Source organism: Belonocnema kinseyi, chromosome 3, assembly GCF_010883055.1.
Source record: "Belonocnema kinseyi isolate 2016_QV_RU_SX_M_011 chromosome 3, B_treatae_v1, whole genome shotgun sequence".
Classification (NCBI taxonomy): domain Eukaryota; kingdom Metazoa; phylum Arthropoda; class Insecta; order Hymenoptera; family Cynipidae; genus Belonocnema; species Belonocnema kinseyi.
This window is the reverse complement of record NC_046659.1, coordinates 46038244-46052830: the sequence shown is the minus strand read 5'-3', so window position 1 is coordinate 46052830 and position 14587 is coordinate 46038244. Positions and strand designations below refer to the sequence as shown.

Genomic DNA, 14587 nt, shown 5'->3' with positions numbered 1-14587 from the left:
CCCCCTCCCCCCCAAAAGTGTTCACGTGGTATATGGATGGCCCCTTTTCGGAGCATTGTTAACCCTTCGACAATTTTGATTAAAAATAAACATATTATAAAGTATCTACTTTAACACTAACACTAATCTTACAGAACTTGTAAGGTTAACATCATTAAAGTTACCAAATTATTTTTGTGTATAGTTTTATTAATATTAAAACCATAAGTTTCGTAAAAAATTTGTACCTATATACTTCCTTGGTAAAATTCCGATTATATGTGTTGTTTTCGAGCAAAAAAATTATAATATTAAGACATAATTGAGTTTCGTAAAACATTTTTTATATACTTTCTGGATAAAACTGCGCTCCTATATGAGTTTCGGAGCACAAAAATATTTATACACATTTTTTTCAAACGTTAAAAAAGTTCACGTAATATCAACTCATTAGTGTAATCTTTTTCTTAAATTTAGATAGAAATGCAGGCTGCAGTACTATAAGATTAGCATAATAAGAGCATTACTATGGAGCCCAACTCATGCTAGCATGCTACTGCGCAAATGTGTGTGTATTGTAGGATACTACTGCGGAGCCATTAGCGTGGCATAATAATATTGCGCAGCCAAAAGCATAGTTGGTGACTGCCGAGTAGCCATAAGTACATTGCCGTGCAAAAGTTTTTGACCGCCTCTTTTTTATGACTGAATAAATTCGCATAATTTTAATTATACCAGAGCTAAAAATGTTCTCTTTGAAGGGTTGATTGATCTCGAAATTCTGTATAAAATGAGCCCAGGTTAAAGACAAGTTGTCCAGTTTTTAAGTCGATATTGCAAAAATCGTGTAAACTTCAATGTGTTCTAAAATTTTCAATAAATTCTGAAATAATCAACATTTTTCAATGTTCTTTGGCTCATATTTAAGCTATTTTTCACCGTATCACGACAGCTTAAGATTATAAATCGTAAACAATTTTTCATCGAATTTCAAGAACTTGAAATCGTACCAAAAAAGTTAAAAAATTGCAATATTCTTTTTGGCAACAAAAATATTTCTGTAAAATATAGTAAACATATAATCTTGAAGTTTTTATGTAATTTCCTCAGAATATATATTTATTTAATTTTGATTATGATTTGCCAAAGAATAAGATGCTTTCAAATTTTTCCAACTTTTTCGGTACAACTTCAAGTTCTTGTAATTCGAAAAACTTTATCAGTTATCAAAAAAGAGGTGGTCAAAAACTTTTGCACGACAGTGTATGGAAGGACATTATTGCGTAGCCCTATTTGTGATATCAGATAACTGCGGCACCTTAATCATAGGAAAATGCCCCAAATCTCTCTGCCAACCCCGCCCTCTTGCATGTGTATTTGTTGCCTAAAATGTTTACAAGAATACTAAATATAAAAAAACATCCTTCAATGTTGCATTTTTTAAACAGTAGCGAGTTTGACTTTTAGTTTCGTGCCGGTTTAGGTTCAGGTTTTTCAACATTTTGCACATCCCTACATTACGTATATTTACTTAATCACCAGCTAATTTCACTTCATCGAGTGCTGAAAGGAAGAGTGGACCAAGTTCATGGAACTAAGCCTTATTGTTAATATATCCTCGTAATAATAATTATTATTATTAATTACTAAGATATTACACAAATAAATGTCAGCTGTGGATGAAGTGAAAATGCCAAAAAAATATATAATACAATTAACTTGAACTTAAACTAAAAGCAGAAGTACTTGATAATTTTGTTTAACAAATAAATACGCCATTTATTCACTATCAATTAAAATATTTATTTAAGAAATTTGTTAACTTTGATGCAAGCAAAAAAAAAACTTACCGTTATTGCTTCATCACCCCTTGCTCTCTTGGAAGGATCCAATGACATTTTGGGAACAGGTTCGTCCTGACCTTTAATCCAGGCTGCTGCGGTATTATTACTCACGCAACCTGCCGTATCGGGATAAATATCTGCATGGAAATCTCTGTATGTCTATAACAAGAAAAATGAGATAATTAATCTGATGGTTTGAGCACACTTGGAATTTAGACTCCACTCTTTAATTGCGTCCTTGAAATCTTGTTTAGTTCTATCTAATCTTTAATCACATGCCTGCAGTATGTAATTGGGAAACTTAACGTTAACCCTCTTGACAAGTGTTACCCCAAGCGGGAGTTCTACTTAAATTTCTGTAAATTTTAAACAATAAATTTAAGATCCGTAAATTTTTCAAAATTTTGAAAATATATAGTATTGAAAAATTTCAAAAATCCCTACATTGCATATAAGCAAACCCCGTGTCTACGTTCCAATCGTGTGTGAAATTATGCATTTGTTATGAAAATATCGTATGCATCAAGGGGGAACACACTTTTTACGCCAAGTATATTCTTTTCAGTACGAGAACATAAGCGCACAATTAAGAAACTGTGCTATAAACTCAAAACTTAAAGGCAGGCTGCGACTTGGCACGATTACAACTACATTCTCATGGTATCTTCACACATAGAATCTGTTAATTGAGGCGCGGCGCGTCTTGAATTTACGCGGAAGAAGATCTATCGAGCCGAAAAAAAATCAACAGCTCGTTAAATACTATTCCAATTGAGATAAAACTTTGCAGAAAACTTTTTTAAACCTTTCTGAACAACTTTCTCATTGACAGTTTTCGCTTGCTTCAAATTCAGTCAACTCCCGAAATTCTAGAAATTGTTTGTGCACGGATTATGCACCGTCTTGGAACAAAACTATTAACAATTTTTTAAATAAATATTTTGAACTTTCGCTTACGTTATCGGTCGCAGAACATGACAATGCATATTTTTGATAAGTTTGATTACAATACATGAAAAACTTTTCATTTCACTGGAAGTTCATGTGAAAAAAATTGAAATTTTTTAATTAGTGAAAAAATAGTTTTTCGTAAATAATTCGATAAATAAAACAGCTACAACTTTTCATATGAGGAGAAAAGGATGCGAAATTAAATTTTTAATTCGGAAGTATATTTAAAAAATTAAAATTCAAGACATTTTCGAGGGCTCAGGGGCCTCCCCACTCCAGCAAAATAATTCTATATCTCCGGACATCATTACACCTCGTGCTTGGCCTCGGATATTTACCCTTTGCATTTGGAATGCTTGAAAAAAGCTTGATCAAAAAGACCTCTTTTCGATCGCAGTATTTGTATTTGTCTTTATATTCTGAATTTTCTACCTAATTAAGTAAAGTTAAAGATTAAGTTTCTCAAAGCTTTGTAAGCTTTAAGGCACACATTCTCATCGTGACACTCGCGGTGGGCGCTCGATTTTCGACATACATTTGTGAACAGGTTTTGTTCAATCTTTTTTTTCTTAACTTTGGTCATGTTTCCACAAATTTTTTTTATATTTTGATTTCAATGTTATTTGCCACGAATAAAACAGAAATTACGCGACCTATGGAGAAGTGATTCTAATCAAAATTGTAGATCTTTTTGGTCACAATTTTTGATAATTCATATTTTTTCGTATGCTGCATAGTTTTTATGATTATCTTGCAGGGTTTGTAAAAATCAATGTTTTTCTTCTTTTGACTTTTTTTAATATCGTGAGTTGTTTGGCCTTAAATTTAGATTTTCAATTGATTTAAAAAATTTTGAAAATGCTATAACACTTGAGAATATTCTTTTTATCGAAAAAGGTAATCAGGTTAAATTGTTCGTCTTTTCAATTCTATTAATATGCGTACATAGCATTTTTAAATTAACAAAAAAAATTGGTCTCAACAATTATCAAAATGCGCTCACTTTTCGAATTTTTATTCAAAGTGGCTGGTTAACGAGCTCGTCCTTTCTTTTAGGACCTAAAAAAAGGGTGCCAAAGATCGATTGGATCCGTTCAATTTTTCGAAAGTTATTGAGTTTACGGCCCAGCCAGACAGACAAATAGACGCTATCATAAAAACTTGATTTTCGGATTAAGGGGCTCTCGAAACGTGGAGATTAGTTGAAGAACTGTGATGTCAAATTTCCGAAACTCATAATACTTTCTCAACCATAAATGATGAGAATGTAAAAAATGAATTTGCAAACGGTTCAAGCCGCTCGGCTGTTGAGGTCTGCTACCGCTACATTTCTTCGTTTCGGAAAATTAGTCTAAAATGTAAATGGAGTCAGTACCGTATATATAAAGAAAACGATCCAAGAACGATTAACCAACACACTTAATCTAAATTTATTATTGATGTAGGTTTTTTGAACAGGGAAATTAATTCATAGTTTAAGATGTTAATTTTGTTTGTCTACTTGGTCCTAATCAATATTATTATGATATTGATTATTTTTGTTAAGATTGTAAAAAAAACGCTCTCTAGCTCCGCTGGGATATGAGCCCAGGTCCTTTGGATTACCGGTAATCTGAAGGAACTGGGCTCATATCCCAGCGGAGCTAGAGAGCGTATTTTTCACAATCTTAAAAAAATTTATGAATATCATAATAATATTGATTAGGACCAAGTAGACAAACAAAATTAATATCTTAAACTACAATTAATCTAAGTTCAAAATATATTAAATTTAGAAAATAGCTGAGGCTTCATCTTTAGGAAAGAGAAACGAAAATTTTTAATAGAAACATTGTCAAGTTTTCTTTTACGAGACATTAATCTATTATCTTATCTTATCAAAGTCATTCTGTCGTTCTGTAGAATCCTCCATATAGTCCAGGCATCTCGAATAAAAAAAGTTCTCTTTACCGCATTGAGTAGGTAATGCGCGTTTTTTTGTTGCTAAAACGGTTTATTAAAGGGCCCTGATTAAAATTTCGAGCTTTCTAGAAATTACAACCGTGCGTCCCGGAGATACCTTTAAAAAGAGTTCAAAAAATCGTGTTTGCGTAGACTGACCCGTCCCATTCAATTTTAGAGTAAAAAGTTCAAGACTAAAATTAAACTAGACGAAATTCTGACAAATTTGAAGGCAAAAAAGCACCTATCTTTAATAGGTGCCGAGTTATGGTCTTTCAAAGAAACCGGATTACAAAGAAAAGAGGCGAAAAAGCCCAATTCTGAAGTTTGTATCTCAAAGTTAAAAACGTTTTACCTATTTTTCAGGGCAAATTACTTGTGTTCAGTTTTTTTCAAAATACTTCGCTTCTCGGCGAAGCTACGTAAGTGTCGAAACAAAAAAGTTGTAGAGCAGGAAATTGTGCGTAAATCTAAAAAAATATAAACTTCTAGTCTTCATAGATCAAGAGTTATGACCCTAAAAATTTTTTTTTTTTTTGCTATTTTGAGATATTTGAAGACAAAAAAGTTTTTTTTTTCAAAATTGCTCGTTTTGTACATATACTACAGAAAAATATTAAGAATTATAGAGAATTATAGAGGACTAAATTCTGCGTAAAAAATGCTTTACCTCATATAGGTCACGAGTTATGACCATGAAACGTTGACCCTTTCTATTCGGAAGGCTCTGTATGTATTAGAAAATGTACTGCGACTGTATTTGAGCATTTTGGTGGCATACATGCATATGTAATTCATTACAAGTTGACTTTTTTCTCTGTTTTGTTGAAAAACAATCAATTTTTCAACAATTGTTAAATAATATACTTCACTCTATAAATTGTGTGCATATGTAATGTATTTGCTCTGTAAAAACACTTCTATAATCTCTGTTGTCGAAATAAAATAAAGTAAAATATACATATTAACTGGTTTTACATTGTTTACTTATTAGAGTGGACAAAAAAAAATCGCATTTGAGAAATTTTAACGGGCTTGTTGGGCAGATCATTCTCGTATACAAATAAATTTATGCCTATTTTTCATTTAAAAAAAAGATATATTTTTTTAGAACTCGCTATGAGGCTTCAACTAAAGAATGACGTTTCAAAATGTCGAGTTACACAAGTTTATCTGAGGATTACAAAGAACTTCTAAATAATATCATTTTATGCCATTCTTTTATATGCCTAAAGCTTTTTCATAATATTTCTCAGATATAAAAATGCGATAAATGCAATATTCACTGATAAGTGAACAAACATATCAAATGTCAAATAAACTGACTTATAATTTCCTGATCAAAATCGAAGGCATAAAAATAGGAAACATTTGACATGTTAAACTTTTTTGGGCCACCCTATTACTTATTATTTATAAAAAATGTTATCAAAGAGATTAATTTGATAACATTGTATTATTTTATGAGTGTCCAAAATTAATCATCGCAGAGAAAACAATTTTGGTTAATTGTTGATAATAAAACAAAATGTAAAAAACTAATTACATAATAATGCAAGTAATGACGAAACTAATTAAATAATTGACTAATTGATTGACTGATAAATAACTAAATATCAAAAGATAGTCTACATTAAAGAAACTTGAAATTTTTTTTGTAAGATGAACTCTATTACATCACCCCGTAGGTAAAGTGTATTTTATCAGTCCATCAATTAGTCAATTACTCAATTATTTTCTTTAGCACTTACGTTATTATGTACTCAATTTGTTTGCATATTCTTTTATTATTAAAAATTAATAATAATTGTTTCCTCTGCGATGATTAGTTTATTAATTTTTGGAACTCTTAATATAAAATAATACAACGTTATTAAACTAATCCCCCTAATAACATTTTTTATAAACAATAAATAAGCAATGTAAAACCAATTGATATGTATATTTTATTTCGACAACAGAGATTCTGGAAGTTTTTTAAAAAAGTAAATACATTAAATATGCACACAATTTACAGAGTGAAGCGTATTATTTAAACAATTGCTGAACAATTGTTTTTCAACAAAAAAGAAGAAAAAAGTGAACTTGTAATTAACTACAAACGCATGTATGCCATCAAAATGCTGAAAACCGGTCGCAGTAAATTTTCTAGTACATACAGAGCCTTCCGAATAGAAGGGGTCAAAGTTTCATGTTCATAAATCGTAACCTGCATGAGGTAAAACATTTTCTTTACGCATAATTTGGTCCTCAACAAGTGGTTTTCTTATCATTTTTCTGTAAGATATGTACGAAACGAGGAATTTTGAAAAGAAACTTTTTTGTCCTTAAATAGCTCAAAAGAGCCAAAAAAAAAAGTTTTTAAGAGCCATAACTCTTGATCTACGAAGACTGAAAGTTTATATTTTTTTAGATTTATGCACAATTTCCTGCCCTACAACTTTTTTTCTTACAGCAGTCACGTAGATTCACCGAGAAGTGATGTATTTTCAAAAAAATGAGCACCAGTAATTTGTCCTGAAAAATAGGTAAAACGAGTTTAACTTAGTGAGACTATAACTTACAACCAATTGAGGTTAGCTCATTGCATTTTTTGGAATTACTTGAAATTGCATCTACTTTAATTGAATTTTTGAAATTTTCTTGAGAAATTAACAGGTTCCAAAGTACAGACACAAACTTCAGAATTGGGTTTTTTTGCCCCTATTTAAAAAAAATCCGGGTTCTTTAGAGGATTATAACTCGGCACCTATTAAATATAGCTTTTTTTGCCTTCAAATTTTTCAGAATTTCCTCTAGTTTAATTTTTGTGTCGAATATTTTTCTCTGAAATTGAATAGGGCGGGTCGGTCTATGCAAACATGATTTTGGGAACTTTTTTCAAAAATATCTTCGGGACACACAGGTGTCATTTCTGGAAAACCTACAGATGCCTGGACTAATATGCAACATAAAAAATACATTTTTGATTTTAGTATAAACGTTTTTGCATTTTTGTAAAGTGTTTATCATTGAAGATTTAAATTGCACTATTATATATTATACACGGTTTCCTAAACGTCTGAAAACGATCGCATAACTCATGTCAAAAAATGTTTTTTTTTATGAATTTACTGTATTAGTTTTCAGAATAGGGCATTATTGTGGAAATAATCTAAGGGTAGTCTACCATCCCCCCCACAATCTACACGTACAACTAATAACCTCATCTGGCAGTTAGAATAACTCTTGGAAGATTCAAGATCTCTGCTTAGAGTCTTCGTGGGCGAAAAGGAATCTGAAACTATTCTAAAAGTATTGTTCTGGTAAGACAAATAGATTAGCATTCCTTTAAAAATGCCCCTCGGAATAAAAAACGCTCTGTTGAGCCACAGAATTACGAACCAGTCAGCATTTTTGGGCTATTGTCTAAAATGACACGTTGGTACTGTGCGTAATGGTAGACAATTTCTGCGCAAAGTTGAACCCGAAATGAACCCGAAGCTAATTCAAGACTATTCTTTAGCCTCAATGAGAAAATACAAAAAAAGTCAGCAACAGCGCAGATTACGCAGAAATGCGCCCAAAATTTCTATATATGGAGTCAATTAATGAAATAGGTGTTCGAAGTGGCTGTTTTTGACGGCTAGACATTGATAGAGACGATATTACAATTCTGTCAAAATATGATGTCGCATTTCTTTTGTGACAAGATTTGAGTGGTTTTATATGCGGTGTTTCAGTTCTTCTAGATTTGCAGGTTTGCTCATATAGAGATGCTTATTGAGAAACCCCCACAATAAATAGCCGAGTGGTGAAAGATCTGGTGACCTAGGAGGCCACTTAATAGCACCACGCCTTCCGATCCAGCGATTGGGGAATGATCGATTTAGAAATTCTCGTACGAACAACACATAATGTGCTGCTAAACCATCTTGTTGCAATCTTACAGAGTGGAAATTTTCACCAAATACATTTTGAATGACCGGCACGACTTGGTTTTCAAAAAGTTCCAGATAATTCTCTGTAGTCAAATCATCTTCAAAGAAAAATGGCCCAATGATACCAAGTTTGCAGAAACCAGCCCAAGCTTTAAGCTTTTAAGGGCACTGGGTATGACTATCACTTATCCTGTGAGAGTTGGCATAGCTCCAATAGTGATAATTATATCGATTAACAGCTCCACTTATTTCAAATGTCGTTTTATCAATAAAAACGATAAAATCGAGAATAGTATTATCGAGCTCATACAAATGCATCATTTCTTCTCAAAACTAAGTTCGCCTATCAAAATTATCTTCCTTCGACTCCTGGGTGGGAATGACTTTAAACGGATTCTATTTTTTTCTCTGAAGCATTCGGTGAACGGACAATTTGCTAGCATAAACCGTCTATGCGACCTTTCTCACAATAGAATTAGGATCTTCTATGACGGGTTGCATTACATATAATTCTCACTCTACTATTACAGATTTGGCTCTGTAACTACGAGGCCGGTCCGTGACTGTTCCAGTTTTAAAAAATCGTGTGACTGTGTTTGGAGTGTTGATTTTAAACATGTAGCATGATCGGGATGAGTTTGACTAAATAACTTTGCTGCATCTTCGTATCATCTCACACGACCACCATAACCTCACATCATAAGCAGAGTAATTGTTTACTTTTTACTTAATGACATGTTTTCACAGATGGCTTAAGGGACCACGATAAGTGTTCAATTAGGTAGACAAAATAGAAATAAACAACGAAAAATATAAGCGAAAACATAAGCGTCCATTTATTTTCAGTGTTGGATTCTCAAATGGAACCGCCGTCGATCGGGAGATACCCACAGGTAGGCGCATTGTTGGGGCAGCGTACGTACGCTACTTAAACGCAAAAAATCATGCTGAATACGAATCTGCAATAAAAATTAAGGGTTTTCATTGGCAAAAAACAAAGTGAGTCCGTAAGTCCCGAAAAAAGAAATCGGAAACATGTTTTGACTATTCCATTTAAAAGCTCGCTGATTACTCTAAAACTTTTTTCTCGGCCGTTTTTTCTGTAATGCATTATTATCAAAATATTCGACCGATTCTAGACTTCCGGGACACCCTGTATGTATTTCCTTCATAATTTTTATAAAAAAGATATAATAATAATCAAATATACAATTTAGAACAATTGTAAACTTTAAAATATTAACAATTATTCAATAAAAACATAAAAACACATAATACACGCGACAACACATTCTAGGTTCTCAGTGTGTGCATGACACGATCTGCATCTATCGCTGGGAACTTCTTAACGTAAAATGTGACCTGGATACACTAAGGTGGAAATTACACGGTTCTGGCATGTGAAAATAAAATCTTCTGTACATTAATTAGGTCCAGATGATCTGAAGAAAGCAAAATTTTACTCCTTCGACAAGGACTGATTTTCTCCATTTCTGTTAAAGTTTCCGTGCATTTTTCAACCCCTTCTTTTCTTTAATTGGGCTTTTAGAAGTTAGGCATCTAGATAGAGTAATGTTCTTTCCTCGCCTCCGATGTTAAAATTTAGGTCAACGGTCTCTGTCGACTGCCTCGTGGCTTTGTAAAGGAACGCTCCTTTGCCAATCACCTCGTATTCCCTGACCATTTTTAGGAGAGGATCTCTTCCAATTGCAACGATGTAAGATATAGCCAGAACAATTGGGTTATGAAGAGATTGGAGCTTCAGAAGTCCGCGCCCACCTTAACGGCGTGAGATGTATCATCGCAGAGTAGACGACTAATATGCAAGCTCATTTCTCGTCCATTGTACCACTTTAAACGAATAATGTAGAACCAGGACCGCAAGCATGTTAGTCGCAGATACCTTATTCAACGCCGACAGACTGGAACATCAAATCTGTTGAAGAAGACGCTTATATATGCTTCGAAAAGATTCCTTCACTGATATTACTTCCTGAATGCGGATCTGAGCTACGCTCAGGTACGTATAGGTCTCTCCAGTGTCACGATATCTAATAAAACTTATATGTATTTACAAGCCCAGGGTTCCCGGGAACGTCAGTAATCCGTCCTCGCTTCAGATTAATCTTGACAAACATGTCCGGTTCAAAGTCCATACCAATCTCTCCTTTGTAACCCTCGGCCATATTTAAAGCACATTGAAGTTGCTTTGAACTAGAAGCATAGACCTTCAGATCATCCATATAAAATATATGAGTGACCTTATCCTCAGGATGATTAGTGTTGCCGCAGAGGTACCCAGGAAATTTGTGTAGTGCGAGAGATAGTGGCAGAAGTGTGATGAAAAAGATCAGAGGGCTCATGGTGTCGCTCGGAGAAACTCCTCTCTTGAAGATGACGACATTCGTTCTCACACGATAATTTCAAGATGAGATAGTGAATCTAGTTCTCTAACGGGGGATCAATCTCTCTATGCATCTCATTACATCGTTAGGCCACGCTGGTGAGCTGCTACGTCTTTTCAGACGCATCTATCAAATAGCAGGTTCTGTTGGCAGCCTACTACACCTTCTTTCGAGCCAGGTTGTTCGTTTATCTCTCTGCACATATGCTGAATTTGTCGAACAATGCTGGCATTAAGGATATCTGTAAAGATCTTGTACAGCGAGTTCAAATAAGTTATTGGTCTATTGTTTTCTGGGTTGGACCGCCTTTCTTTGGTAGGAGTGTAGTGCGTCTTAACACCAGGCACTGCTGAATTGGCGTCTCCGACTTTAAATATGAAGTGAAGATGCAGCGCAGATGTTGGCGCGTAGAAATAAACTTCTCCCACCAGAAGTTCTTGATACCTTCTGGTCCGTCAGACGAAAAGTGCTTCGTGGTCCTTAGTGCACTTTTCACCTCATCGACAGTGATTGATAAACATTCCGCACTCAGAAGTTATAAGGTTGTCGCAAATCTCTATGAAGCGGATGATATTTCTTAGTGCTTTCCTTTAATTCCAGTGTTTTCGGGATTTTGCACACTTCTCTCAGAGAAGTCTAACTAGCCGGGCTTGGGTGGAAATTTTTTCGACATGTTGTTGAAGGTCGAGATTTCATCATCTTCATGGACCATAAACCATTAATTTTCTCCTTCAAGCAAAAATCTGACAAATGCTCTTCTCACCAGTTCCGACACCTCAACTTCATAGGGAAATTCACCACCGACATCAGGCGAATCTCAGGAAGAGAAAATATCGTGGCCGATGCTCTCTCAAGAATAGAAGCAATTTCGAAAGATATTCACATTTCAGCTCTTCTTAATCGCAGAAAGCATGCCTGGAATTTCAGGACCATCTTCTGCTAGGTTTAAATTAAAGTGTTAAAAGTGTTGAACACTTTTACTGAATTCTTTACTCTTTTTACGAATATTGCTCATTTTGATGACAAAGTACAAAATCTGTAAGGAAACAAATAAAATATTCTTTAATCATAAATACTATCAAATATCCCTTGTAACATTTAGACATTTAAATATTGCAAAAATAGTTTTAAAAAAAAGGTATCACTTCCATGTACAGGTAAAATCCTATACTGTGACGAGTCTACCACTACATCTCGATTGTTCCTCACGGAAGTTTTTCAGCGAATGGTCTTCAACTCCCTACACAAACTGGCATACCCAGGAACCAAAGCAACGAAGAAACTGGTAATGGAGCGCTACGTATAACTATCCATTAAGGCCGACTGCCGAAAATGGGTACGAGCCTGCTTGCAATGCCAGTGGACGAAAATATCTCGTCACGTTTCATCACCAGTAGGTATCTTCTTCGAACCATCCAAAAGGTTCGAGCATATCCACATGCGCTTTATCGGACCTTTGTCTTCATCAGACGGCTACCAAAATTGCCTCACAATCGTGGAACGCTTCTCACGCTGGCCAGAAGCTTATCCTGTGAAAAAGAACAATACTGAAACCATCGCTCGAACTCTCTTTACTCAATAGATCTCCAGGTTTGAAGCACCATGACAGATCACAACGGATCATGGTAGGCATTTTGAATCCCATTTGTTCAAAGAATTAAATGCCTTACGTTTGCCAGGCGAATTTTTGGCTCCTTATTCAGAAATGTGCGATAAAGTTACTACGCAATTCGTAAAGGACATGAGGAGGTACTTTCATAAATTTAGTGCTCTGCGACTACGTTTTCGTTCGCCACGAGGGAATGAAAAAAAGTTCTGCAGATATCTTATGACGGACCGTACGCAGTTACCAGTCGATCTGAGAAAACTTTCAAGGTGTACATCGCGTTAAGAATGTCACCTTGTCGATTGACAGACTAAAGCCAGCCTACTTCATTTCAGAAAAAGAACCACAACAGCAGGTTCTATCAAGCTCATTTCGTGAAAAACTCACACGTAAAGTTCAAGATGAAACATGAAACAATGCAGGAGCGACAACAAGGTTTGGCAGACGAGTCAGATTTCCTGAATTTTCTTTTATTTAGATTGAACTGCAGTCACGCTATGGAAGCCGTTTCGGAGGTACCCTTTATTTCCTTCGTACTATCTCGGGCCTCGCCAAAGCATACACAATCAGGGCGGTATGAATCATTTCTGTTGGAGTTTCGTCTTAAAAATATTAATTTTTTATTTTGGCCAGTTTGGTTTTATAATGCCATAATGAAGGTTCAAATGTTTCTTTCAGCTTTTTAAACAAACAAAAATTAACATAACCTCACAATCGAAATTAGAATTATAACAGTTTTTCAAAATTTGAAATTTGGTATTTAAGAGGATTATTTTCTACACTTGTTATTTCGCATTTCAGAAGCATTTATTTTCGACCCAAATAAAATGTAATTTCAACCCAACCAAATAGACATGTAGATATTTTTCGTCGGTACTACATAACATAACCGAATTATATAATTACTTTTGACAATTTATTCAATTTAATTTACTTGGTATGTAAGTTAACGTAAGTTTACTTTTAGTAAGGGTCTTAAAAAACATTATCATCGAAAAAGGTTTAATACTCCAAACCTTTGACCATGGGCCCAGATATAAGATCGCCTCTTTCTCTGACATTCTGAAACCATTCGTAGACACCAGCATCTAAATTCTGATTGTCACTAGTTCTTGACCATTTTTTTTTATAAATTCACAACTTTCAACTTTATTTCTCATGAGATTCCCGAGCTCACACCGCCTTGCACATGCTCTCAGAGATACAATATTTATTTAAAATAGACCGTTTTAAGGCACCTGCTCTCACTGCGTCTGAAAGATTATTTTTCTTTTCGAAAGATAAACGCTTCCTCTTGTTTTCTTTCGACACTTTCGTAACGAACATAACCTAAACACTGAGTGGCTAAAAGCGAACGGAAGCGAATCTCCTACGTCATTTTTGCAACAGACTAAAAATGGCTAAGACAGACGACACGTTTATTTTCTCCTTTGCAATATTTTCTGAGTCTATTTTTGTATCATTTAAATTAAAAAAGTTTCCAGGCAAAAAATGCGATATTATTTTAAAATGCAAGATAGCGATTGGTGAATGTGTACTATTTTCTTAGAATATGTATTGAGTAAAAAAACTAACATTTGTTAGTGGTAATTAATTCTGTTTTCTTGTAGTCATTTAACAGCTCGCTCAAATATTTTTAAAAATGTTGTGAAAGTAATGTAAAAGTGATAAATCTGTGAGTCAACTCTAAGGATTCACCTGCTTCAGGACTGAATGCTTCTTCTGACTCCGTTCCAATGCGGTAACTATCCTTAATTTGTTTGTCGACCTAGAGATCTAAGGCCTAAAACTTTATTAGTAGAAACTTGTGTCATTATTAGCAGCATACTCCGAAGGCGTGACCCTACTCCTAAACACCATAAACTTTAAAAACTGCTGTTGGTCAAAGAAAGGCAGCATTATTAATTTCCATAAGTGTGTCTCCTTCGTACTTATAGATGA

General features: G+C 34.3%; 1 protein-coding gene across 3 annotated transcripts in view; it reads right to left on the bottom strand.

Annotated features, from left to right (window-relative positions):
* Positions 1 to 14587, bottom strand: part of LOC117168716 (coronin-7) — a 117837-nt gene that overhangs the window by 89302 nt on the left and 13948 nt on the right. For all 3 annotated transcript variants that reach the window (XM_033354433.1, XM_033354434.1, XM_033354435.1), the window contains exon 6: positions 1830 to 1982. In XM_033354433.1, the coding sequence (XP_033210324.1) occupies positions 1830 to 1982 (153 nt within the window). The remainder of the gene's footprint in view (positions 1 to 1829; positions 1983 to 14587) is intronic.